This window comes from Tenrec ecaudatus, chromosome 1 (assembly GCF_050624435.1).
Source record: "Tenrec ecaudatus isolate mTenEca1 chromosome 1, mTenEca1.hap1, whole genome shotgun sequence".
Lineage (NCBI taxonomy): Eukaryota > Metazoa > Chordata > Mammalia > Afrosoricida > Tenrecidae > Tenrec > Tenrec ecaudatus.
Window position 1 is genome coordinate 2803926 of NC_134530.1, and position 26639 is coordinate 2830564.

The window sequence follows — 26639 nt, forward strand, 5'->3', positions numbered from 1 at the left end:
CGCCGGCCCCTCCCTGCACCCCCATTTCTCCGCAGAACCACACCCCACCCTGAGCCGGTGGGGGCGAGCCGAGCTGACGGCCCCCACCAAGCCTGGGGTCGTGGCTTGGGGCGCGGACGACATCGGGTCGTGGGGAGGTGCTGCGTCGCGTCCTTCGCCAGCCCTGTCCCCACCCCAGTGGGTCATCATCACCGAGTCCCCACCCTGGTGGGGCGCTGGAAAGGGGTGGGGGCAGGGCCAGGGCCAATCCCTCTCTTGGCCCCAGTTCACAGCGGGGTAAGTCGAGGCCGGGGAGGGGGCAGGGCGCGGGCGGCGCCTGGCCGACACCTGCGCCCGCGCCCGCAGCTACGGGGACCCCAAGCAGTGGGCGGCCTTCCTGGGCACGCCGTTCCTGAGCGGCGCCGACGGGCAGCTGGAGCGCGTGGCGCGCATCTACAGGCACCCCTTCTACAACCTGTACACGCTCGACTACGACGTGGCGCTGCTGGAGCTGGCCGGGCCCGTGCGCCGCAGCCACCTGGTGCGGCCCATCTGCCTGCCAGAGCCCGCGCCGCGGCCCCCCGCCGGCGCGCGCTGCGTCATCACCGGCTGGGGCTCGGTGCGAGAGGGAGGTAGGTGGCCGGGCGGCCGCGGGCTGGGCGGCGCGCGGGCACGGGCACGGGCACGGGCGGCTGACGCCTTGTCGCCCGCAGGCGCGATGGCGCGGCAGCTGCAGAAGGCGGCCGTGCGGCTGCTGAGCGAACAGACGTGCCGCCGCTTCTACCCCGTGCAGATCAGCAGCCGCATGCTGTGCGCCGGCTTCCCGCAGGGCGGCGTGGACAGCTGCTCGGTGGGCGCCCCCGGCCCGGCTCTGATCCTGACCTTCCGGAGCCTGCCCCACCCAAACCTTCTGCAACCCTTTCTGCCTGTTTCACTGGCCACACCTCGGACCCAGCCCCCTCCTGGGGCAAATGAATGGCGGGGGGTGGAGAGTGGGGTGGTGGATCAGTGGTGACCTTGTGCAGGCACATCTCTGAGGCAGTCCTAGGTGGTCATCGCCAGGGAACACAGGGTCAGGTCAGCATCATGTCCACCACTGAACCCATTTCCCAGAAAGTCAAAATGAGGCTCCAGGCAAGGAGGAGGGGTGTTGGCTTTAATGTCTTCTCCTTTCTCCCCAACGCAGGGAGACGCTGGGGGACCCCTGGCTTGCAGGGAGCCCTCCGGCCGATGGGTGCTAGCTGGGGTTACCAGCTGGGGCTACGGCTGCGGGCGGCCCCACTTCCCAGGAGTCTACACTCGCGTAGCGGCGGTGAGAGGCTGGATCGGACAGAACATCAAGAACTGATTTCCAGGTGGCCGGCACTGAGGCGGCAGGCGGCAGGCGACAGGCCTCACTCACTCACCCAGCCTGCAGAGGGAGGCGGTGGCATGGTGGGAGTGTGGGTGCAGCTTTGACTGTTTCAATAAAATGCTGCCTCCTGCTTGCTCTTTCTTCCCTTGCCCCACTTCCACGTGGGTCAGAAATAGGAGGATAGTGGAGGGAGGGAATGCAAGGGCTGGGGGTGGGTAGCCTTCGAGGCTGGGGTACATCGTGAGATTGCCCCTTTTCGTTGAATACATCCCTACCACCTTGCTTGGTACCCCCAGGGGCTCTGCAGGAAAACAGAGCCGCCCCCCCCCCCCAAAAAAAAGAAAACAACAAAACAAATGAAGGCTGAAGGCTATTAGGGTCCCGGACCCACAGAATAAACGCACGGTGTCGCTTGTCAGCAGTTTATTTCACAGCCTAAGTGGATTTGGCTCAGGTGAGCCCAAGTCGGCTCTGGCCTGCCCGCCCCACCCTCCCACCAAAGTCCAAACAAGAAGGGTTGCATGGGGCATGAAGTCGACCTTGGAGCACAAAGGGGGTCTCCGCGGCCTGACCCCGAGCTGCCTGCATGTTAGGAAGGCACTGGGTCCCCAGACACAATTTACACTGGAGGCGGACAGGGTGAGGTTCAGTGTCCAGTGAGGGGCAGTCCAGGCGCTACGGAACCACGCTTCTTCGCAGTCCCGTCTCAGAATGTTTATGGATAAGGGCATGGGGGTTGGAGGGAGGGGCTCCTGGAGGGTCCTCGTTACATGTTGGCCCGCTCACGCTGCAACCGCGAGTTGTAGGCACGGGATACCGTGTTCCAGGCGTCCATGTAGCGGTCCATGCACATGGCGATGCACTTCTGCAGGTGAGGAGAGGGCTCAGAGGCGGGCCCTTGGCGCACGCCCCAGGATTGCTCACCTGCTCGCCTCCCCAGGGAGAGGGGTCCCGGGCGGCCGACTGCGCACGTGCAACGGCCCCACCACACTGCCCTGCACGTCTGCGCAGGCGCAGCGGCCCTCCCGCCAGGTCCCAGGGCAAGCAACTCGCGTCCACCCACCCTCCGGCCCTCACCTGCTCAGAATTGTCCAGGGAGCCCCCAGGCTTTCCTATGCACTTCCGGAAGCACTTGTCCGTCATCCTCTGCGGAGACACACGGCCCCTTAGTCTACAACTTCACGCCTGGTGTGTGTGGGGTAAAATCCCCCACCTTCGCCCCGACCCCCGGCTCGGCCACCGACCTGTAGCAACTCCTGCGCGTTGGCGACGGCAATCTGTACTTTCACCTGCTCCATGATGACACCGGGGTCCAGCTTCCCGCCCCCGGAGTTCCCGAAATCTGAGCCGAAGCCACCCTCCATTGCTCCGCAAAGTCACCCGGAGCGCCGCCGCGTGCGCCGACCCGTACTGGCGCCGGAAGCTGGCAGCGCGGCACCACAGGGAATGAAGTCACGGAGGGCTGGACTTCAACTCCCACAAGGCCGTGCGCGCGCGCCCACTTCCGGTCCCGGTACGCGTGCGCACACGGCGCGCCTACGCTGCGCTTTGTCGGAGACGGAGATGGCGAAGGGTCAGGTTCCCCACGTGACAAGGGACAGGGTTCTCAAACCTCGCGCGAGGCGTGTGTGAACCCGTGCACACAGGCCAGTAAACGTCCTCGGAGGGGCGCTCCTCTGTGACCCGGACAGGAGGGAGCTCGGGAGTCGAGACTTAAAATGAAGATGTTTATTGGAGTGTTGTACAAAAGTTTCCAGTCATAAAATGTGTTTTACAAACCACTGGGCGGGGAAGGCGAAGACCACACATTTGGCATGCATTTTAAGAACCAGCGTTAGCACAGCCTCGGCCATGGAACCTGCACAGAACCGCCGCGGCTCACGTAACACAGAACCCTAAAGTGAAAAGCCTTGCTTTGGGGGGCCCTGCGTGACCCACACCTGGGTCAGTCCTTCACGGGCTGCTCCGTCTGTCCTCCAAAACTATGGGTCAAAAGGGATTCTCAGACGCTTCACGGACGGGCAAATCGGCCACGCACACGCGCTGCTGCTGAAGCCGCGGCGCGGCTCTACCAGCGGGATCCCGCCAGTGCCTTGCGGCTCTAATCTGCGTGGGGGTGTGAAGACCAGCTACAGGAGGAAAACGCCCGGACACCTGCACTTGAGGGGCCACACTTCCTTCTGAGCTGGCGAACCCCTGGCCCAGCTCCACGGAATGGCGTTAGTCCCCCAGGCTGGGAAGCCAGGTTCCGGCTCTGTCCTTGGGGACCGCTGGGTGGGTACCTGCCTTCCAGCGCCTTTTCAGACATGAGAGCCTGCACAGGGGGCCCATACGGTCTGTCCTGCTGGCGGTCAGTGTCTGCACATCTTTGGGTGTCTTGCAAGCTGGCAATGCCCTGTGGGGCCCAACAGGCCTCCCCCCCCTCATCCCATCCCCCCAACAAGTGTGTAGGGGGCAAGGCTGCTACAAGAGGAGGAGCCCTGGGCGGGGGTACTCTAGCTGGGAAGGCTTGTTACCTTCTGGGTCTGGGCCTGAGCTCTCCTCAACCACCACCAGTGATGCCTGCAGAAGCGGGAAGCCAATGGGGCGCCAACCAGTTTGCAAGCCCCCGCCCCCACAGGGAGGCTGGGGACACCCCTCCACCCAGGAACTGCACCCACTAGTGGCTCAGTGTAGCATCTTCTAAGGTTCAGAGCTGCACTTTCTGAAGGTAGTGGCCACTCTGGCTTGGCGCCCATGAGCTGGCCCCCACCCTTGTGGAGAGGGGGCTAACCCCCCCACCTGTCCTGGACCCCTGTGATCTGCGTAGTGACCAATGTAAAAAAATAAATATCCATTAAAAAAATAACTTCTGTGTTTGTGTGTGAGAGTGGGCAGCGTCAATGGGAAGGTGAATGCAGGCGGGTGGCTGGTGGGGCGGGGTGTACTAGGGCCTAGGCCAGCCCAGGGGCCGTCAGTGAGGAAGCGGGAGAGCAAAGCTACACTGTGGATCTGAGCCTGTGGGCTTCAAGATACCATCACCTGGGGCCCCGGGGCCGCAGAAGCAAGCTCTGCCAGCCTTTGTTCTCCTAATCCTCAGGTTTCTGCTTCTGAGGCCGTGGGGCCAGTCGGATCAGCCCCCTCCAACTTCCTGTGAATCTCAAATGTGGAGTCTAGGACGGATCTGGACCTACCTACCCCAACCCCTCCCCTCCCCTCCAAGCTGCTCCACAATCACAATGAGGAAGGTGCATTGAACAGCCAAGAGCAGGCCACCTCGGGGCGCCCCCAGCCCAGTGTGTGCTGGGCGGTAAACCCTGCAGGGAGCCCCCACCGTGGGGACAGGAGAGGTGACACGAACCCCCACAATCCCAGGTTCTTCAGCGCAGACACAACCACCCAAGCCTGCCAGGCCGGGGAGGGCTCTGGAATTTGGTTTTCAGAAGCTTACAAACAAAAATCAGTAACTAAATAGGTTTGGGTTCTCCGCCCACGGAAGGCCAAAGAAGCCTGTCCCTGCCCCCAAGCTGGGTCCCCAGCGCCAAGCCCAGCTCCCCTTTGACCTATAGCTCCTAGCCCTCACATTCAACCCGGAGGTGAGGCAGGGCCCAGGGAACTCCCGCTACCGTGGAGGGAGGGAGGGTCCCAGAACCCACAAATGCCAATGTTCAGCTTCCCTTCCCCCCCGCAAGTGCTGGCAGTTGCTTAAAAATTCGTCTAGAAATGTATCAGGGACTAAAGAAAGCCAGTGATATAAAAAGAGTCTTCAGTGGCCTCGGTGAAGACAGGGGTGAAGAGGTCCGTTTACATCACGCAGCAGCCCCTGGAGGTGGTTCGAGGGTCCCCCTGGCAAGACAGAGCAAGATGGCAAGAGTCAGGGGCATCCCTGGAGCTCGGGAGAGGCTGGGCACCACCCCACCCCTGAAAGGAAGTCAGCTGGCCTGCCCCCCACAAATTCTGCTGCTGATCAGCCTCCATTTCCAGAACCTTCCTTTTACCCCACTGGCCACATTCTTGGGGTTTTGAAGTGGGGAGGCTTTCTGTATGGACGCTCAACAAGGGTGTGAGTTGTCAGTTTCTTCTCTCCCCTTCCCCCCCTCCACACACATACCTCCCAAAGCTGCATTTAAGACCTCTGGTAACTTAGAGTGATGGGGGCACGTGGCTGTGGGGAACCCACAGAGGCTAAGGCCTTGGTGTCACAGGCTATTGAGATGCCCACCCAGCATCCCACAAGCCCCTGGCAGGCTGGCAGCATCCTGTGACTGACAGCAGCGCAGAGCCCGCCGGTGCCCCGGTAGCAGCACCTGAATGCCACCTTCTCCCTCACCTTTCTTGTCTGCAGCTGTGAGTTCTGTTGGGCAGGAGGGGTCTGCCACCCAGAGGCACAACCGTGTGTGTGCACGCATTGGCAGCTGTGAGGCAAGGGGTGTGCAGACCTGTGTGTACGGGTGGGGATGGGCGTGTGTCCACGTGGGAGCTGAGGTGAGGGGAGATTGGTATGTGAGTGTCTATGCCTGAATGAACTTATGTACGGGGTCGGGGGGGGGGGGAGAGCGAGAGAGAGAGAACACATGAGTGTGTCCATACAAAGGGGGGCTTCAAAGAGCTCGTAGAAAAAACCCATTATTTAAAAATTCCACTTTTTCATGAAAAAACCGTGTATGGTTGTATGTCTACGTAAACATGCATGAATGTGGGTGTGAGCAGGGGAATACTGGGTACGCAGGGTGTGGCCAAGTGCACATGGGGAGTGTACATGTAAGCAGGTATTTATTGGTATGAGCATGTGTGCATGGGGCTGTTATACAGGTGTGTACATATGTACACGTGAGCCTATGTTTAGGGAGGTATGTACATGTGAGCCTGTGTACAAATGAGTGTCCGCATCCACCCGATCAATGAGTAGGTCCAGGTAGGTGGTGGGCATGGGCCTCTACCTGCTGGTGGAAAAGGTCTTCCTCGCCAAACTCTGCCTCCTCCTCTTCCTCCTCGCCATTCTCGGCCTCCCGCACCACTGAGGACTGCGTCACGGCTCGCATCGCCACCTCCTGCGAGAGACGGCACTGCTGGGCACCTGCCCACGAGGATGCGCCTGGCCCAGGCTGTCCCAGCAGGTGGAACACACCTGCTGTGCTGTGCACACTGTGGCCAGGCAAAGTCAGACGCCGCCCACCCAGCCCAACCCCAGCATCCAGCTCCCACAAGTGCAAGACTGCAGCAGCCGCTGCTTGCCACGGTCCACTCACCTCCCCGTCGGCGTTCACCAGGACCGTCCGGAAGCTCTCACCCGTGCCCCAGCTGCTCTGGCTCTTCCACACAAGCGTGGCGGGGGGGCTGTGGGCCACGCCTGCGCCTGCTGCCCACACCTGAGGGCACAGGAAGGGCCGCTGTCAGTTTCCTCGGCCATGCAGCCCTTCCACACCGAGGGTTGTGCCCAAGAGACAAAAGAAGCTGAGGTTCACAGTGTGGCGGGCACTCAGCGGACAAGACCGAGCAGGAGTCTCTGGGGCAGCTTGTGGGGCCTCAGGGTCCATGCTTGAGCACCACCTCCACCACGGAGCTGGCAGGACCCGCAGGCTCTCTGTGCCTCCATCTCCCCTGCAGGCGTAAGGAGCTTGGAGCACAGCTGCGACATACACCACTGAGTCGCTGCAGTCAGCCCCATGAACTCAGGCCAGGGTGGGTCTTCTCAGCCACCCTCCCAAGCCCAGTGGTCAGCCCAGCCCCCACCACTTACCGTGACCGTCTGTCCAGCCCGCAGGACGTACTTGGGCGTGAACTTGTAGGCGATCTCATCCCCACCCACCATCTGCCTCTTGATCCTCCAGTTCCCCAAGGACTGGTCCTACAGACGGCAGAGGTGACATGGGAGTCCCCGTGTGGTCCTCCCCAGCAGTGCCCTCCCCACGGGCTCCGACCAGCCCTGCGGTCGCACCTTGCTGTTAGTGTTCTTCAGCCGCACGAACTTCCCCTCCAGGTCGATCTCTTCGATGCTGACGCTGCCTGTGGCGGATGCCTGCTGGGACAGCTGGAAGCTGCTGGTGGTGGTGCTGCTGCTGCCGCCTGAGCCAATGCCGCTGGAGCCCGAGCCCAGCGCCTCCTCCACCTCCAGGCGCTTCCGCTTGCTGCGGCCAGGGCGCCCTGCCATGGACACGCTGCTGCTGCTGCTGGAGGTAGCCCGGGAGATGGTCACTCTTGAAGACGGGCTGGGAGTCAGCTTCAGCCTGCGGGGGACAGAGCAGGTAGTAAGTACCAGAGGTCAGCACAGCCAGTCACCTGCCCCTGGCACCACCCCCACCTGGCTCTGCCTCAGCCCACCTCTCTTCCTCGCCCTCCAGCAGCTTGCGGTAGGCGCTGATCTCCATGTCCAGGGCCAGCTTCACGTCCAGCAGCTCCTGGTACTCGGCCAGCTGCTGCTGCATTACGTCCCGCATCTCGGTCATCTCCCGCTCCTTGGCGTCCAGCATCTTCCGGAACCGGTCCCGCTCCCCAGCCATGGTCTCCTCCAGCTCCCGGATGCGGTCCTCAGCAGCACTGGCCTGGAGCAGGAGGGGGACGGGTCAGGGCTGACTCGGGTGTACTGACTGACCCCCAAAGGCAGGGGACCCATTACCTCCTGGGGGGATCTGTGGTAGGGGGAAGGGCAACCCTCAGGCTCACCTGCTTCTGGAGGCCAGACAGCTGATAGCTGAGGGACTCGACGCGCATGCGGGCCTCCTTGAGCTCCTCGCGGGCAGCGCTGGCCGCCTTGTCATTCTGGTCGGAGCTAAGCTTGGCGTTCTCCAGCTGCAGGGTCAAGTGTAGGTCTGGACTATCTATCTGCCTAAGGGAGGGCATCCAGGCCACCTGTGCCCACAGTGGGCTGGCAGGTCTGCTCCAGCTCCCAAGTCCAGCAGCATTTGTCCCAGCTCCACCCACTGCATCCACCTTGGCCTGGTTAGGTCAGCTCCAGCTCCAGGCGGTAGAGGTGCACTTGCCCCGCCCACACGGCCCGGTAGGCCCGCCCCGGCCCCGCCCACCTTGGCCTGGTAGGTCAGCTCCAGCTCCAGGTTGCACAGCCACTCGCCCCGCCCACCCAGGCCGGTAGGCCCGCCCCTGCCCCGCCCCCTTGGCCTGGTAGGTCAGCTCCAGGTTGCACAGCCACTCGCCCCGCCCACCCAGGCCGGTAGGCCCGCCCCGGCCCCGCCCACCTTGGCCTGGTAGGTCTGCTCCAGCTCCAGGCGGTAGAGGCGCACTTGCTCGTCGTGCTGGTTGCGCAGCTCCTCCAGCGCCTGCGCCATCTTGAAGTCGTACTCCTGCTGCCGGCTGCTGTCCACCTCCACCAGCTGGTGCTCATGCCGGCGCCGCGTCTCCCGCACCTCCTGGGGGACAGGTCGGAGCCCATGAAGTGGCCCCAGACTTTGGGGGCGCAACCACCCCTGGTGGGCCCCGCCCAGTCCCCTCGTGGCCTCAAGCACAGAATGACCACTGGAGAACTGCCTGTCACTCCTTCACACATCGACTGCCACTCGATCGATCGATCGATCGAGTGAACCGCCCGCAATGACTGAAAAGCAGCAGCCACCCAGTTTCAGCGTGACCACCCACCCTCTGGAGGCCACACAGCCACGTGCCCAGTGAGCGAAGCCAGACTTTACAAAAGGGCAAGGGTCACCTAATCCCATTCGCAGGGACACCCACAGAACACGAAGGGGGTCAGTGGTTTCCTAGTGGATTAGGAAAGTGGGGCCAAGGTGCTCTGTGGGCAAGGTGATAGAATTTTTAGTGTACTGGAATGTTCTGGAACTAGAGTATGGTAATGGCTGAACAACTCTGAAGTTAAGACACCGAATTGCACACTTGAAAGCTGCCTTCTCAAAGTAGAGTCAACCATAATGACATAGGTGGGTAAAGCCTTCAGGACCTTCATTTGCTGATGGGGTATGACTGAAATGGGAAGAAACAGCTGCAAACATCAATTAATAACTGGAACTTGGAATTGGAAATCTGAACTTGAAATCAAATTGACTATATCTGTGGGACAAGGTGATTGATGGTGAAGTTCAGTATCTATCAGCAGCTAAAACCAGGCCAGGGGCTGACTGTGGAACATTCATTCCATTAATCACGTATATGTAAGTTTAAGTTGAAGCTGAAGAAAATTAAAACAAATCCAAGACAACCTGAGTCGATCCTGAATTCCAAGACCATCTCAAGAATAGATGTACCGCAGTGAACACTTACGACAGAAGACCTGGAAAAGCTGTGGGAGGACATCAAGAACATCATACATGAAGACGTCACAGAAAAAAAACAAACGAACACATAGATCAGCATGGATGTCAGAAGAGACAGACACTTGCTCTTAATGAGTGGCTAAGGCAGATGAAAGAAATGATGAACGCCAAAGAGCTGAAGAGAAAACTTCCAAGGGCAACTCAAGAAGATAAAATCAAATATTATAATGAAGTAGTGTGCAAAGACCTAGAGCCAGAAAACCAAAAGAACACGCTCAGCATATCTTAAACAGAAAGAACTCAGGGGAAAAAGTCAAGCCTCGAGTTGCTATACTGAAAGATTCTATGGGCAAAATATTGAACAATGCAGTAAGTATCAAGAGATGAAAAGCAGACCCTGTCACTGTACCAAAAAGAACTAGTGGACATTTACCCTCTGCAAGAAATAAGCACATGATCGAGAACCAACAGCACGGAGGGAAGAAGCCCGGCCTGCACTGTGGGCATCAGGCAGACACAAGGCTCCAGGAATTAACGAAATACCACCTGAAATGTTTCAAAAACTGACAAAGCACTGGAAGAACATTCCTCTCTGCCAGGATATTTGGAAAACAGCTACTTGACCAGCCGACTGACTAAAAGAGATCTCTACATCTATGTCGTCCAAAGAAGGGCAACCCAATAGAATACTAAACAGAACAGCGTCACTGACAGCACACACCAAGTAATATTTGGTCTAGACCATCCAACAATGGTTGAAGCTGGCAGTTTCATGCCAAATTCAAAGGACATGGAACATGGGAGATCATTGATGTCAACAGGGAATACCAGAAATATGTTTGTGTTGTCTTGACTACACCATGACGTTCAACTGTGTAGATCCTAACAAACTATGGATAGTGTTGAGAAGAATGGGAATTGCAGAACACCACGTTGTGCGGAGGAGCCTGCACATGGCTAAGAGATTATGTGAACAGGACAAGGGCACACTGAACGGTGTAAAGTCAGGAAAGGTGTGCATCAAGGGTGCATCCTCTCACCACACTTCAGTCTGTGTGCAGAGCAGAAAACGTATGAAGAACAACCAACCCGTCAGGATGGGAGGAAGGCTCATTAACAGCGGCACTATCATGGTGACACACCTTGCTGGCTTCAAGTGAGACCATGAAGCACTTGCCGATGAGGATCACAAGATTGCGGCCTCCTTCGGTGAGAATTACCACACTCAATGTAAAGACACCCAAATCCTCACAACTGGACCAGTAGGTTGGATACACTGATAAATGGAGGGAAGAGGGAAGTTGTTAGGGATTTGGGCTTGCTTGGATCCACAATCAACATCTGCAGAAGTAGCAGTCAAGAACTCAAACTACAGGCATTTTATCAAGTAAATTCTCAAGGCCTCTTCAGAGCGTTGAAAAGCAAGGGTGTTACTTTAAGGACTGGCGAGCACCTGACCAGGGCCCCGGTCTTTGCAATCCCCTCCTCCAAGTGTGAAAGCCGGACCGTGAATAAGGAGGAGCTAAGAGGAGAGATGCGTTTGAATGATGGTGCTGGAGAAGAGTACTGAAAGTGTCATAGACTGCCCCAAGTACCAACAAATCTGGAAGGGAAGAAGTCCGCCGAGAATGCTCCTTCAGAGGCCAGGATGGCGACACCCATCTCATGTACTTTGGGCCCGGCAGTGTTTCCCTCTGCTGTCCGTGCAGTGGTGGTGAGTCAGAACCAACTGCACAGCACCGTGTGGATTTGACAGCACCAGAGCTGTTGTTTAGGGACGAGGAAGCACAGAGGCGGGAAGAGGATGGAAGAACTACTGTCACACCCTCCTCAGCACCTGGGGACAGCAGAGACCCAGCCTCTGGGCAGGAGTGGGCCCACATAGTGACCTCGGTGCCGAAGTGAACCAGACTGTGGGAGGGAAGCCCAATCCTCAGGGTGCCGAGCTGCTCAGTGCAGGTTTAGAAAACAAGCCATTGGGCCTCAACTCAAGTGTTCCCTCAACCAAGAACACTTTGTTCTAATAACCCAGCATTCTCTGATGCTCACCCTCCCGACACGATGGCCGAAGACAAATGTGTGCACAAGCAAATGTGGTGAAGAAAGCTGATGGTGCCCGGCTATCAAAAGATATGACATCTGGGGTCTTAAAAGGCTTGAAGATAAACAAGTGGTCATCTAGCTGAGAAGCAACAAAACCCACATGGAAGAAGCACACCAGCCTGTGTGATCATGAAGTGTTGATGGGATCAGGTACCAGGCATCTAAGACCCAGAACAAAATCATACCAATGTGAATTGGGGGTGGGAAGTGTGTGTGGAGTAGAGACCCAAAGCCCATCTGTAGACAATTACACATCACCTTCCAGAAGGGTCACAGAGCCAGTCAGGGTGCAGTATAGCACTGATAAAACATACAACTTTCCTCCAGTTCTTTAATGTTTCCCCCCACCACTATCATGACCTCAATTCTACCTTACAAATTGGACTAGACCAGAGCATACCCACTGCTACAGATTAAGAGCCCACAACACAGGGAATCCAGGATAAATCCCTCAGGACCAACAATGAGAATAGAGATACCAGGAGGATAAGGGGAAGGTGGGGGGAGAAACGGGGAACTGACCACAAGGATCAACATATAACCCCTTCCCAGGGGGATGAACAACAGAAAAGTGGGTGAAGGGCAACAGATGATGATTTAAGATATGAAAATAATAATCTATTACTTATCAAGGGTTCATGAGAGAGAGAGAGAGGGAGAAAATGAGCTGTTATCAAGGGCTCAAATAGAAAGAAAATGCTCTGAAAATGATGGCAACATGTACAAATGTGCTTGACACATGGAAAAATGTATGGATTGTGATAAGAGATGTAAGAGCCCCCAATAAAATGATTTAATATAAAGCACAGGCTTTATATAGGCAGCACAGGCTCAAGAGAAGCTGGCATGGCCTGCCAGGAGGCTGTGCGTAAGTGGCCGGAAGGTAAGGGCAGAGCGAAGGGTGGCCTCTCGGGTTTGGTGAGGATGGTGGGGAGGGGAACAGAGTTGGGGGTGGGAAAACCTCCACTTCCTACCCTACAAATACTAATGTGCCACGGAAATCCGGTGCCCCGTTTCTTGGGCAGTTCATTTGCAGAAGCAGAGAGTTCTAAGGAGAGTCCGTCATTTCACGCAAATACTGATGCACCCCAAGGCTGAGCCTACCAGCCCGCAGACCCACCTTGGTGGGAGCCCTCAGCGTTCTCCTCCGGGGGCTCCTCACAGTTCCTTTCAGGGGCTCCTTCACGGGGCGCCTCCTGGCCTTCCTCTGGGGTCTCCTCCCACATCCCCTTGTGGGCCTCTTTGCCAGTCTCTTCCTGGGCTTCTTCCTGGGGCCCTTAAGCTGCTTCCTCAGAGGCCGTCGCTTGGTGGACGCCAGCCCAGGCTCCTTGAAGGATCTCCTCAGGGATCTGGGCACACGCTGCCCGTCAGGGTCCATCACGGTTTCCTCCTCAGGTTCCTGCTTAGGACTTTCTACAGGTTCTTGCTTGGCATCCTTCATGCGTTCCCCCAAGGGTCCCTTGAGAGGTTCCCTCTGGGGGTTCTCCACAGGTGTCCCCTCAGCGTCTCCCATGGGTTCTTCTTTCAGGTCCTTCACAGGTTCCCCCAAGGGCCCCCTACTACATTCTCTCTGGGGGTTCTCCATAGGTGGCCCCTCAGCGTCGTTCATGGGCTTTTCCTCGAGGTCTTTCACAGGCCCCCCGTCAGGGTCCCCCACCGGCTCCCTCAAAAGCTTCTGCGAACAGTTGCCCTCGCCGTCCTTCCCGGGTCCTTTCAGAGGCTGTTTCTGGGGTTCCCTCTCAGGGTCCTTCGTCAGGCCCCTCCTCAGGGGTCTGCTCGCTGCTTTCCTCTTACATTTCCTAGCAGGTTCCTTCAAAGGTCTCTTCGTTGGTGCCTCCTCGGGGTCCTTCCCGGGTTGCTCCAGCGGTCCCCCTTCAGCATCGCTCTCACAGCCCCGTCCAGGGTCCTCCGCGGGTCCCCCCAAGGCTTTCTCCATGCATTTCCCCTCGCCGCCGGCCCCAGGGCCCCTCTCGGCTCCCCAGAGCATTTCTCTCGGGCGTTTCCTCTCAAGGCTCTCTTCCCAGGGCTCCCCCAGCGGCGGGGTCCTTCTGGAGGCCTTCAGGGGTCTGTCCACCAGACCAGGTTCCCCCTCCGCTTCTTTCACGTGCTGCTCGGGGTTCTTTGGGGGTCTCCCCTCAGCAGTTTTCGTAGATTGCCCCTCTAAGTCCTTCACGGGCTCCTCCTCCTTCACGGGCCCTGCCTCCTTCATGGGCCCCACCTCCTTCACAGGCTCCTCCTTCACAGGCCCTGCCTTCTTCACAGGCCACGCCTCCTTCACAGGCTCCTCCTCCTTCACAGGCCCTGCCTTCTTCACGGGCCCCGCCTCCTTCACGGGCCCCGCCTCCTTCACAGGCCATGCCTTCTTCACAGGCCCCGCCTCCTTCACAGGCTCCTCCTCCTTCATGGGCCCTACCTCCTTCACAGGCCCCGCCTCCTTCACAGGCCCCACCTCCTTCACAGGCCCTGCCTTCTTCACAGGCCCCGCCTCCTTCACAGACTCCTCCTCCTTCACGGGCCCCGCCTCCTTCATGGGCCCCATCTCCTTCACAGGCTCCTTCTTCACAGGCCCTGCCTTCTTCACAGGCCCTGCCTCCTTCATGGGCCCCGCCTCCTTCACGGGCCCCGCCTCCTTCACAGGCCCTGCCTTCTTCACAGGCCCCGCCTCCTTCACAGGCCCCACCTCCTTCATGGGCCCCGCCTCCTTCACAGGCTCCTCCTTCACAGGCCCTGCCTTCTTCACAGGCCCCGCCTCCTTCATGGGCCCCACCTCCTTCACGGGCCCCGCCTCCTTCACAGGCTCCTCCTCCTTCACGGGCCCCGCCTCCTTCACAGGCTCCTCCTTCACGGGCCCCGCCTCCTTCACAGGCCCCGCCTCCTTCACAGGCTCCTCCTCCTTCATGGGCCCCGCCTCCTTCACAGGCCCTGCCTTCTCCACAGGCCACGCCTCCTTCACAGGCTCCTTCACAGGCCCTGCCTTCTTCACAGGCCCTGCCTCCTTCATGGGCCCCGCCTCCTTCACGGGCCCCGCCTCCTTCACGGGCCCTGTCTCCTTCATGGGCCCCGCCTCCTTCACAGGCTCCTCCTTCACAGGCCCTGCCTTCTTCACAGGCCACGCCTCCTTCATGGGCCCCACCTCCTTCACAGGCTCCTCCTTCACGGGCCCTGCCTCCTTCATGGGCCCCACCTCCTTCACAGGCCCCACCTCCTTCACGGGCCCCGCCTCCTTCACAGGCTCCTCCTCCTTCACGGGCCCCGCCTCCTTCACAGGCTCCTCCTTCACGGGCCCCGCCTCCTTCACGGGCCCCGCCTCCTTCACAGGCTCCTCCTCCTTCATGGGCCCCGCCTCCTTCATGGGCCCCGCCTCCTTCACGGGCCCTGCCTTCTCCACAGGCCACGCCTCCTTCACAGGCCCTGCCTCCTTCACGGGCCCTGCCTCCTTCACGGGCCCCGCCTCCTTCACGGGCCCCGTCTCCTTCATGGGCCCCGCCTCCTTCACAGGCTCCTCCTTCACAGGCCCTGCCTTCTTCACAGGCCACGCCTCCTTCACGGGCTCCTTCTTCACAGGCCCCACCTCCTTCACAGGCCCCGCCTCCTTCACAGGCTCCTCCTCCTTCACGGGCCCTGCCTCCTTCACAGGCCCTGCCTCCTTCACAGGCTCCTCCTCCTTCACGGGCCCCACCTCCTTCATGGGCCCCGCCTCCTTCACAGGCCCCGCCTTCTTCACAGGCCACACCTCCTTCACAGGCCCCGCCTTCTTCACAGGCTCCTCCTCCTTCACGGGCCCCGCCTCCTTCACAGGCTCCTCCTTCACAGGCCCTGCCTTCTTCATAGGCCCTGCCTCCTTCATGGGCCCCGCCTCCTCCTTCACGGGCCCCGCCTCCTTCATGGGCCCCGCCTCCTTCACAGGCTCCTCCTTCACAGGCCCTGCCTTCTTCACAGGCCACGCCTCCTTCACAGGCTCCTCCTCCTTCACAGGCCCTGCCTTCTTCACGGGCCCCGCCTCCTTCACGGGCCCCGCCTCTTCCTTCACGGGCCCTGCCTCCTTCATGGGCCCCGCCTCCTCCTTCACGGGCCCCGCCTCCTTCATGGGCCACGCCTCCTTCACGGGCTCCTTCTTCACAGGCCCCGCCTCCTTCACAGGCTCCTCCTCCTTCACGGGCCCTGCCTCCTTCACAGGCTCCTCCTCCTTCACGGGCCCCACCTCCTTCATGGGCCCCGCCTCCTCCTTCACAGGCCCTGCCTTCTTCATGGGCCCCACCTCCTTCACAGGCTCCTCCTTCACGGGCCCCGCCTCCTTCACAGGCTCCTCCTTCACAGGCCACGCCTCCTTCACGGGCTCCTTCACAGACCCTTCCTTTTTCACAGGCCCCGCCTCCTTCACAGGCTCCTCCTCCTTCATGGGCCCCGCCTCCTTCACAGGCCACGCCTCCTTCACAGGCTCCTCCTTCACAGGCCCTGCCTTCATAGGCCCCGCCTCCTTCATGGGCCCCACCTCCTTCACAGGCTCCTCCTTCACAGGCCCTGCCTTCTTCATAGGCCCCGCCTCCTTTGCAGGCCCCGCCTCCTTCATGGCCCCCACCTCCTTCACAGGCTCCTCCTTCACAGGCCCTGCCTTCTTAACAGGCCACGCCTTCTTCACGGGCCCCGCCTCCTTCATGGGCCCCGCCTCCTTCACAGGCCCTGCCTTCTTTACAGGCCCCACCTCCTTCACAGGCTCCCCCTCTTCCGGGTCCTTCTCCGGGTCTTCCCTGGGCCTCCTACAGGTTCTCTTACTCAATTCTCTTCCAGGAGTCTTCACAGATTGCTCCACGGGCTCCTTCAGGGGGTCCCCCGAGGGCCTCTTCAGCAGTGCCCTCCGCTTCAGGGCCTCCACAGGCTCCCGCAGGAGTGCCCGCTCAGAGTCTCTGACCGGTCTCTTCCTGGCTTCTCTCTTAGGGTGCTGCACAGGCTGCCCCTGAGGGTCCCTCCTGGGTGTGCCCCCATAACCCTTGGGCTCCCCCTCAGCCCCCCTTGGGGGTCTCTGGGTGGGTCCTAGCCGCAGGTTCCTCATGGGCCTCCCCTCCATGGCTCTCAGGGGTTCTGCCCGCAGTCTCCTCACAGGCTCCCCGGGGCTCTCCGAGGGTGTCCCCTCTAAGTCCCTCAGGGGCGCCTTCAGACATCTCTTGCCCTCAGGGCCCTTAATGGGCTCCCTCGAGGCTCTCTTCAGGGGTTCCCTGACAAGTTTCCTCGAGGGTTGGCCCTCAGGGCCCTTTACCAGCTCCTCAGGGGTCTCCAGGCTCTTCCTGGGGCCCCTTAGGCGCCGCCTCCCACCAGAGTCGCTCAGAGGTTCACTCAAGGGGCCCTGCATGGGCTCCCCAGCAGGCTTCTTGATGGGGTTCCCCTCAAGGTCGCTCGGGAGCTCCCTCATAAGGTCCTTCACCGGTTCACCCTTGGCTTCTCCCACAGCTCCGCTCACGACCCTCCCCAGTCACACTGGCTGGGCCTGGCCGGAAGCAAAGGCTGCTCCTCAGATACACTGGCATCTGTCTGCCCGGCAGCTCTTCCGGGCAGTGACTGCCTGAAGGGCCCACCCTGCCCGGGGGTTCTGTTCTGGGCTCTGACAACACAATGGGCACTATGACAACCCAAGCTATGTCACAGTACAAAACCCCAGTTCCACAGGCTGGGGACTCCCAGGGCCACTGCCACACTCAAGCAAGCCAGGGGCCAGGTCACAGAAAGCAGGGTGTCAACAGGGTGGGGGCAGGGGTGCTTAGCAGGAGACCTCGAGGGCCAGGAAGCTGGGGGAGAGGTGGGCCATGATCCTCCAGCTGACAAGGAAATCCCTGTAGTGGGCCGACTGGACGCCCCCAGAACCTGAGCGTATGACGTCGTCTGGAAAAACATCCAAGCAGATGAAAGGAGGGGATGGCTCTGGAGGGGAGGAGAGTCCACCCGGTTGTCTAGTGGATGCTACGCCCGACGGCCAGGGAGAGGCCACTGCCAGCAGAGACAGAGACTGGGGTGCCGGGCACCATGGATGCTGGGGGCGACCAGGAGGGTCTGCCCGTTCCAGAGCTGGCAGAGGGGGCTTGGTCCTACCCACTCTCCCTTTCAGATACGAGGGTCCCGCGCATCTCTGCCATGGGTGGGTCTTGAACAGGGACACTCACCTCCTCAAATACGTTCTTGCGGAAGTCAAGCTCCTCCTGCAGGCTCTGGCAGCGGTTCTCCAGGTCCACCCGCATCAGCGTCTCCTTCTCCAGCTGCTTTCGGGCCACAGTGTGGCCGTCCTCCGCCTGCATGGCACCAGGGCACAGAGATGAAGGCTGCCAGCTGGAGCCCTGTCCAGGGACAGCCTCAGTCACACACACACACACACACACACACACACACACACACACACACACAGCCCCGTCCAGGGACAGCCTCAGTCATTCACACACACAGCCCCGTCCAGGGACAGCCTCAGTCACACACACACACGCGCAGACACACCACGTCCACGAGACATCCTCAGTCACACACGTACACACTTGGCCCAGCTGAGCCGAGTCTCGGTCGGATGCCTGGCACTGCCCGGCCCACCTTGGCGAGCTGGGCCCGGAGGTCAGCCACGTCGCTCTCCAAACTGCGCTTGTCGCTGAGGGCAGCGGCCAGCTCCGCCTCGCTGCGATGGAACAGGGACTCCAGGTCCTTGACACGGCCCTGGGCTACTGTGAGCTCGCCCTCCCGCTTCTTGGCACTGGAAGGTAGAAGTCGGATCAGCGTGCCAGACGCTGGGCTGTGCCGGCAGGCAGGCCAGGCAGAAGCAGTTCAGAAGGGACATCCGAGGGCTGGGGAGTCACTGGGGCCCAGCAGCTCCCCCACCCCAGAAGGAGGCGCTCACCTCTTGTTGACTTCCTCCAGCTCAGTTCTCAACTTCCCAATCTCAATCTGCAGCCGGGCGCGCTCCCGGGCCGTCTCATCCAAGACCCTGCGGGCATCCGCCAGCTCCCCCTCATACAGCACCTTGATCCCGCTCACCTTGGGGGAGGGAGAGGGAGGAATCGAGAGATGCATCTTCCCCTCGGTGGGCTGTGCGGCCACCAGCCAGTGACTGGCACATACCAGGTGGTCCCAACCTGACACGGCTACAGCATGGCCTCCAAAGGTAGCGTGGCGTTCTAATCCCGGTACCTGTGACATGTGCATTTGGGGCTAGGGTCCTGGTAGATGTTACCAGCTAGTTCAGCAGCCACACTGTGGCAGGGTGGGGCTGAAGTCTGGGAGTGGGGAACTTACACTTAGAAAGAGACCGGGAGGACTGTCATGTGGAAGGGCAGCCACCACCAAGTCACGGACCACCATGAAACCTCACTGCCACCACACCATGGCTGACTACCAGCCACCCAGGAGCCAGGGCTGAGAAAACTGCCCCCACGTGCCCGAGGCCGTGACTGTCCCGGGAGTGGACAGCCCAGTCTTTCCCCTTTGGAGTGGCGGGTGCTTTCAAACTGAGAGCTTTGTGGAAAAGAGCCCGCAGCCTAACCACACCATCAGGACTCTCACCCCCTAAAAATGACCAGCACCCCAGCCCCCAACAATGTACTAGAGCCCCAACCGGAGATACAGTGCAGCTATCTCCTTTTGCAGCACCGCCACCCCCCCCAATCATTCTAGAGCACCCCCCAGGGGGTGAGGCATGGTGCACTTTAGAAGCACTGCCTTTGAGGAAGCTGGGCCATGCCCACCATACCTTGGCCACAAGGCCAGGGGACGGGGAGTTGGGGTTTTCAGCTCTCTGCCCAGTGGCTCTGTCTTGGTGGCACCAAGACACCCAGCAGGGGCTTTGGGGCCTGATTCCCAGCCCTCGTGGGACCTGGAGGGAAGGGGTGGCCACCCCGGCCAGACCCCAGTCACAGCCACCACCACCTTGGCTGTAAGCCGCCTGGAGCGAGGGCCCCTCCCCAGCCAGCCTTGCTCGGCCAACACACACGGGAGGCCCGCCCCAGAGGTACACACACACACACACACACACACACACACGCAACCACACTGCTCACGGTGGAAATGAGTCAGGACACTGGCTTAAGGGGACTCCGCTGCCCCCACCTTCCCCCACTCAGTGCCCATGGAGGTCCTGCAGCCAGGTGGGGCCACCCACTGCTGGGCTCAGGTTTCATCCCACTCCCCACCCCACGGGGAGGGAGGGGGGCCATGTGCGGCGCCCCATGCCGTGCCATCTGCCTGCTGGCTCGCTGGGGTCAGGGTCAGAGCCCCACCTCGGCACAGCTGCCACGTGCCCACAGGGCCTGGGACAGCTGGGACAGCTGGGGCCAGGCAGTGGATTCATCAGGCAGCAGACAAGCATGCTGCCTCAGGGCCACCTGGTCTCTGTGTGTGGCAAAGGGGAGGGGGGTTCTCCATCACCACCGCATGTGGTGACCGCCCAGCCAGCCACTTCAAACACAGGCTCCCATTCACCCTGGGTGCACCCCCACCAGCCCCGGCCTGCCCTCACACACGCTGCCATGATTGTGTCTCCAGCTGGCGGCCCTGGGGCCACTGCCTGGCTCTCAGTAGCTCACCCTCTGCTCAGACACACGGGGAGCCCTTGTCCTTGGGGCAAGTCCGCACGTCCCCCCACAGGTTAGTCCCAGAGGGGCCACGTGGCCCAGCAACTCGGCTCCTGCACACCTATGCTGAGGTCTGCTCATAGGGGAGGCCACCCACCCGCCTGCGTCTACGGCTGCAGCTGTCACAGGGGCCAAATGGTGGAGACAGCCCCCCAAAGACCTCAACTGCCATGGAGTCGCTGTCGGCTCTTGGCGACCCCACAGGAAAAGTCAGACCCACCCCCGCGCCCCCCACCCCACCGGGTTTCTGAGACCAGCACTCTTCATGGGAGCAGGACACCATTTCTTTCCTTCAGAGACTGGTGGTTTCGAGCTGCTGGCCTTGCAGGGAGCAGGCCCACATCTAGCTCACCGCACCTCCAGGCTCCCTGGAAACAGCCCACGTGCCCACCGATGGGTGATGGGCAGACAGGGTGTGTGTGTGTGTGTGTGTGTGTGTGTGTGTGTGTGTGTGTGCGCGCGCGCGCGCGTGCATGCACGGGATGTCCTGCCTGTCAGGCGAGGACACAAGTTCATCCCGTGTGCCCACAGTTCTGACTGACCAACCATGTCACTGGTGCCACGGCCACAGATTGCCAGGCCCTTCCTCCGCCGACGGCACTGCCAGGACCCTCCGCTGCTGTGCAGGGGCTGCCTGTGTCTGAGGAGGGTCAGCAGGGAAACGGGGGCGGGCGCAGGGAGCTCTTGGCAATGCTTCCCTGAACTTCCTGTTACTCCCTAACCAGTCCGGAGCACGGCTCGGCCTCAAATGAGGGGTGAGGGGGTGGGTGCGATGCTAGGCATGTGCTAGGCATGCCTCTCCTCCTGACCCTGCCCACCCTCTAGCTGGGGGTGGGGTGGGGGGTGGCGCCCGGTCTAAGGTGCTCCTGGCAGCATGGTGGGTGCCCGAGTGTGCCTGCTCCTAAGGTCACCTCTTTCCCGAGCTCAAGCTCCAGACTCCCCGCCATCAAGTCAGAGCTGCCTCAGGCAGCCCTGCGGGACAGGACGGGACTGACCGGCCCTTGTGGGTTTCTGAGATGGTAACTTTACCACTCCCCTTTCTCTGTGGAGGGCTGATGCTGCCCCACGCTACCCCCAGGGAATCTGGACACTGCAGCTCACCGGCTAGTTTGGCCTCAGCCTTCTAGTCCTGGATGGTTTTTACATCCTCAAGAAGATGGGGGGCTGCGGGGTAACCTTCCTAAGAACAAAGGCAGTAGGTGAGTGAGATGCAAATTCAGCGTGTGTCAATAGTTGTATGGGCACACAGCCACAGAGTTGAGGGGTTTCTGGCTGGCTTGCCAAGCAGAAGACAGTGACTATCTGGCTCCTTCCTCACGGGGTCCCTGGTGGCACGGGCGTTTTGTGAACCTCTACACACACAGAGCTGGCGGATGAAACCCCCTGGGTGGGCTAGGAACCTGCTGCCCTAACATCACAGCGGAGCCCGTCTCCCAGGCCAGGGCCCCACAGTGCTCAGTTACCCTCCTCGACCGACGTCTGGATCAGAGATCCTCCTGGAGGATCAGACGGTCAGGTTCTCATAGAATCCAGACTCCAGGGACCCTGGGATCACGTGTGTAAACATCCCTGTGTTTCCTTCCGAGCAGCTAGTGGTCTGACTTCATGAGCAAAGACTGCCTGCCTCTTTGGGTGGCAGGGAGGAAAGCACTCGGGTGCAGTTCACCCCAGTGCCCCGCACACACGGGAAGCGGGGGCAGAGCTCACTCGGTGTGTGTGCGCACACCCAACAACAAAGTCAGGAAGACAGACGGGGAGACCACCCCTGCCCTGCACACACGAGGTCACTGAGAAGAGGGGCCCCAACCGGACAGCAAGTGCTGGGTCAGGAGGCCAGTCATCGCCACTCCTGAGCCTCGGAGGCAGGGGTGTCAGTGTGGGTGGTAGGTCCCCACACGGGCTGGGCAGTGCCGTCGCGAGGAACGCCAACACTGTGTCACACCCCTGTGAGCCGGTGAAGTGGGGCCAGCCTGCGGGGCTCTGCAGGGCAGTGTGGGGACGTCCCCTGGGCAGAGCTGTGACTCTGGGGCCCCCGAGTGCCCACAGGCTCCATCTCAGGTGGCAATGGGACACTGAGCAGGGGACACGGGACATGAGGCAGGGGATGGGGGAGAAACGGAAGGCTCACTTGCTGCCTCCCCTCTCCCCTCGGAGAAAACTCTGGGCCCCACACCCTGCCAGGTGCACCCGGGGGGAGCATCCCAGTGTGGGAGCGGGATCCTCGAGGGTGTCGCTGGCTGGGTCAGCCAGAGGGCAGACTGATCCCCACGGCAGAGGAGGTGACGGCCACTCACAGCCGCTCGCCCTACAGGAAAGGGCAGAACTTCCCCGTGGGTTTCCAAGACCGCCTCTCTGCAAGGGTGCGGACAGCCTCATCCTTCTCCCTGTGACCACGGGAGCCGTTAGCACTCAACACTTAACCCACCGTGCCCCGTGGCACCTAAGCCCATGCCACAGGGTCCACGTTGACGTAGAGACCCCAGAGGGTATCTGGATGGGAGCAGGCAGCCTCCTCCTTCACCCAAGAAGCGGCCGAAGGGTCAGAACCGCTGACCCTGTAGTTGGCTGCCCGAGGCCCAACCCACTGCAGCCCCTAGAGGGGGCAAGGAGGGCCATGTGACGACGGTGCACCTGCTAGCCAGGGCACCAGGCAGACAGCCCTGCCCACAGCTGCTCTCAGCCCGCTGACCCTGGGGCAGTGGTGGCCTCCAGGTCCCCCAGCTGGTGACATCTGGCCACAGCAACACCTATCCAAGGTAAGCCTGCCAGTCCTGCAGCCCCTCGCTGGCATCTGGGCGGAGTCCCTAGCCTGGCATCATCCAGAGCACCAAACAAGCCACCAACAACTGGTCCTGGCCTGGGGCCCAAGTACGTGTGAGAGAGAATGTGGACAGACAGGGAAAAGTGTGTGTATGGGGGGCGGGGGGAGGGGGAGATTGAGGGGGGAGGGGTTACACACCCAGTGTGTGGGCAGGGGAGGGGCCCTTTCATCGGACCCTCTGGAGCTGGGCTTTTACGACGAGTGTCTGCTATGCTCATATAATTTCAAAGGGTGGCTTCAAAGAGCTTAACCGCAGGCTCCACTGGGCCCTCTGCCTGCCCCGCTGACCTGAGGCCAGGTCCTGGCTGTAACACCCACAACTATCCCAGGACCCTGCCAGGTACTCCCTGGGATGGGCAAACTCACTAGGGTGACCACCCCTGGTTAAGCTTCCACGGGCACTGCAGGGTGTGGAGCAGCATCCCTGGCTTCCACCCTTCCATGCCAGCAGCATCCCCTCCTGCTGGTGACAATGCCCAGGGTCCCCTGGGAGCCTGCCAGGCCTTGTACTCAGCCCTGCCCACCTGCTTAGATGCCACCAAGGCCACTAGGGGTCCCACACACCCCTATTGAGCCCATGCTGAGCACACACACCCAGTCCCCAGAACTTGAGGCACACAGTGGCAGACGTCCTGAGTCTGAGGGTGACAAGGAGGAGGGGACCTCTTTCAGCTGTTCATGAGCCCCAAAAGAGGTGACAATGGGCCTCCTTCACATTCCAACTAGGCTGGAGGGAAGTGGGGGGCCATGGGCACATTCTTGCTCTAGTGCACACACACATGCACTTGTGCCACACCAGCACCACCCCCTTTAGGCTGGGCCTTCCTGAGCAATCCCAGTGGCCAGACGGAAAGTGGCAGTAGGAGCAATTGTGCCCCGGCTGCAGGTGGTGAAACTGAGGCCGTGGTGGTGGAGAGGGAGTCCGTCCTCCCTCAACCACCCATCACAGTCTGCCCAGGCCCCTTGCAGCCCCCAAAACAACAGGCCCCATGTAGAACAAGTCCTGCATTAGGGCAGAGACCAGAAAAGTCCAGGGACCCGCTGCCGATGCACAGAGGGGACAGGGTTTCCGAGAGCTCCCCCTCAGGCTCACAGGCAGACTGACCCTTCCCACCCTCCAGGTGGGAAGCCGAGGAGCTGGGGTGCACTCAGTCGGGACCTCCATTCTCAAAGCCAGAATTTCATTCTCATGTTATCAAGGTAATGAGGCAGGGCGCCCCCCGCCCCCATGGGCCTTTTCCCAGCCCTCTTCATTCAAGAGTAGGCTTGCGGGGTGAGCAAGGCATGGGTGGGTAGGGCAAGTCAGAGGGGGAGGTCTGCCTCCCAAGGCCCCAGGGTGTGTCCATCCTCAAACTTCCTGAGAGGGGCCTCTCCTAGCCTCTTCCTCCTCAGCCAGTAGGGCCGCCTAGCCTCCACCCCCCAAACCCACCAGCTGGATCCTAAGCACCTCAAAAACTCCTGGCTCCTGCCCTTAGGGCAGTGATGTACTCCAAACCCAACCCAAACGCACTGCCATCGAGTCGATTCTGACTCAGGCCGACACTATAGGGCAGGGAAGGACTGATCCTGTAGGTTTTCCAGACTCTAACTCTTTATGGAAATAGAAAGCCTCATCCGGCCGCTGCGGAGCAGCCGGTGGTTTCGAACTGCGGACCTTGCGCATCGCATCCCAACTCAGAACCACTGCACCACCAGGGATCCAAGAGACCGCTGGCCAAAAGTTCCACGAACTTATATCACAGAACTCACGGAACCCACGGACGGGGGTGGGGGGAAGGGGGGGACACGTGCATGACCAACCTTCTACCCCTCCTCAGGACCCTCTCAAAGGGTCCCAGCCCCCCCAAGAATCCTCGGGGACCTGAGACCCCCCAAATATCGTCCAGGACTCCTGAACACTCAGACTCACTCCCGGACCCGCCCCTTAGGGGCGGAGCCTGTCCCATGACACGCTCAGCATCCTATCGTGGCACGCCCCATTCTGGACCTAGCACAGAGGGCCCCCCAAATCCCCGGGGGCTCCAGTCCTCAGAGACCCTCCAAGATTCCCCGTGACCCATACAGAAGGTCCCCTAGGTTCTCAGGGGCCCCACTGGATACCCCAATACACAAAGCCCCCCCAGATTTCCTAGGGACCCTCGCCTGCACCCCGCCCACACAGAGCTCCCCAGATTCCTTAACGACTCTGAGTACGCACCTTTCACTAGGGGGGGATCCCTAGATTGTCTGGGGGTGGGGTGGGGGTTCCCAGCTCGAATTACAAGATTACCCGGGTATCCCAGTCCATGTCCCAAGATTCCCGGGGACCCCAGCCCACACCCTTAAATACCCCAGGGACGCCATCCCGCGCCATAAATCTCCCGGGAACCCCAGCCCGCGCCCCCAAATCCCCAGGGCATTCCAGCCCGCGCCCCCAAATCTCCAGGGAATTCCAGCCGCGCTCCCAGATCCCCCGGGGACCCTAGCCCGCGCCCCAGATCCCCCGGGGAGCCCAGCGCGCGCCTCCAAATCTCCAGGGAATTCCAGCCCGCGCCCCCAGATCCCCCGGGGAGCCCAGCCCGCGCCCCCAGGTCCCCCCGGGCGCCCAGCCCGCGCCGCCGGCTACCTCGCGCGTGGTCACCTCCTCCTTCTCGGAGATCTTGAGCAGCAGGCGGTCGTTCTCGAGCTCGAGCGCGCGGACGCGGTCGATGTAGTGCGCCAGGCGGTCATTGAGCTCCCGCAGCTCCTCCTTCTCCTGCAGCCGCGACAGGCGCGTGGGCGACAGCGGCGTGGCGGGACCGCCACCCGCGCGAGTGGGCCGCGGCGTGGCCATGGCGGCGGCGGCGGGGCTCGGGCGGCGCTCGCGACGGCGGCCCGCAGCTCCGCGGGCTCATTCAATCCGGCACCGCCGAGGCCAAGATGGCGCTTCTCGCCACCCGCCCGCGCGCCGCGCCGCAGGGGAGCCTGGGACTCGTAGTCCGGCCCGCGGCCCGGCGCGCGGGGCACGGCGGGAGTCGTAGTTTCCTGCCCCGGTGTTGTAAAAACTTGGAGTCCGCAGGTCGCTGACCTGAGCTTCATGGTCTCCGCTGTGCCACGGCGTGACTCGGTTTCCCCTCTCCCACAGCGACCTACTTCCCGAAGTATTACTAACATGCAAATCTGTGAACGGCAACAGTCTCTTAGTGAGAGGGGAATAAACCGAATAGATAAAAATACTTGCAAATCTTTTATCAAAGTAGTGGACGTGTCTCTGGAATAAAGAATGCTTGCTAAAAAAATGCTTGCAACTCATAATCAAAAGAAAAATCGACACAGTTAAAAAACGGCTGAGGGGAACATCTCTCTCCTTTGCCACTGAAATTTCAAGCAAAGGTTTTATCACACCTGTCAAATGGGAGAGAAATGTGGAACAGATTTCCAAATTCTCGCACAGCCCAGACTTTCTAGAACCTTTGAGACTAGATAAGCCTCTGAAATCATTGCCCTAAAATCATTTTTAAACCTGAAAGCCTCAAACCCAATACCCCGTGACCCCATATTTAAACCAGCAATGTTAAAACCAAAAGAAAATCTGTTTGAATGGATTCCAACTCATAGTGATTCTACAG

General features: G+C 60.5%; 3 protein-coding genes across 3 annotated transcripts in view; 1 reads left to right on the top strand and 2 right to left on the bottom strand.

Annotated features, from left to right (window-relative positions):
• TMPRSS9 (transmembrane serine protease 9) overlaps nucleotides 1-1414 on the top strand; it is a 47349-nt gene extending 45935 nt beyond the window's left edge. The window contains exons 16-18 of the mRNA XM_075536383.1: nucleotides 346-611; nucleotides 693-829; nucleotides 1166-1414. Coding sequence (XP_075392498.1) covers nucleotides 346-611; nucleotides 693-829; nucleotides 1166-1327 — 565 coding nt within the window. The 3' untranslated portion in view covers nucleotides 1328-1414. The remainder of the gene's footprint in view (nucleotides 1-345; nucleotides 612-692; nucleotides 830-1165) is intronic.
• A 348-nt stretch (nucleotides 1415-1762) lies between these two features.
• On the bottom strand, nucleotides 1763-2776 carry TIMM13 (translocase of inner mitochondrial membrane 13). Its single transcript, XM_075544759.1, has 3 exons — nucleotides 2578-2776; nucleotides 2411-2479; nucleotides 1763-2198 (listed from the first exon to the last, which is right to left on the bottom strand). The coding sequence occupies exons 1-3, from the start codon at nucleotides 2695-2697 to the stop codon at nucleotides 2100-2102; spliced, it is 288 nt and encodes a 95-aa protein (XP_075400874.1). The 5' UTR covers nucleotides 2698-2776; the 3' UTR covers nucleotides 1763-2099.
• Nucleotides 2777-3046: 270 nt separating this feature from the next.
• LMNB2 (lamin B2) lies at nucleotides 3047-25954 on the bottom strand. Its single transcript, XM_075544754.1, has 12 exons — nucleotides 25658-25954; nucleotides 18503-18639; nucleotides 18202-18358; nucleotides 17787-17912; nucleotides 8506-8676; nucleotides 7976-8101; nucleotides 7634-7854; nucleotides 7251-7539; nucleotides 7053-7160; nucleotides 6562-6681; nucleotides 6253-6363; nucleotides 3047-5158 (listed from the first exon to the last, which is right to left on the bottom strand). The coding sequence occupies exons 1-12, from the start codon at nucleotides 25862-25864 to the stop codon at nucleotides 5117-5119; spliced, it is 1815 nt and encodes a 604-aa protein (XP_075400869.1). The 5' UTR covers nucleotides 25865-25954; the 3' UTR covers nucleotides 3047-5116.
• Between the last annotated feature and the right edge of the window lie 685 nt (nucleotides 25955-26639).

Bases quoted from the DNA above. Each gene is read 5' to 3' on its own strand.
- LMNB2 (XM_075544754.1), bottom strand. From the start codon at position 25,864: ATGGCCACGCCGCGGCCCACTCGCGCGGGTGGCGGTCCCGCCACGCCG. The intron at 18,640-25,657 runs GTAGCCGGCGGC...CCCTCCCCCAAG, and splicing joins AGGAGGTGACCACGCGCGAG to GTGAGCGGGATCAAGGTGCT. The intron at 17,913-18,201 runs GTGGGCCGGGCA...GGTGCCATGCAG, and splicing joins TCCGGGCCCAGCTCGCCAAG to GCGGAGGACGGCCACACTGT.
- TIMM13 (XM_075544759.1), bottom strand. From the start codon at position 2,697: ATGGAGGGTGGCTTCGGCTCAGATTTCGGGAACTCCGGGGGCGGGAAG. The intron at 2,480-2,577 runs GTCGGTGGCCGA...GTGTCTCCGCAG, and splicing joins ACGCGCAGGAGTTGCTACAG to AGGATGACGGACAAGTGCTT. The intron at 2,199-2,410 runs GTGAGGGCCGGA...CCTCACCTGCAG, and splicing joins CCCTGGACAATTCTGAGCAG to AAGTGCATCGCCATGTGCAT.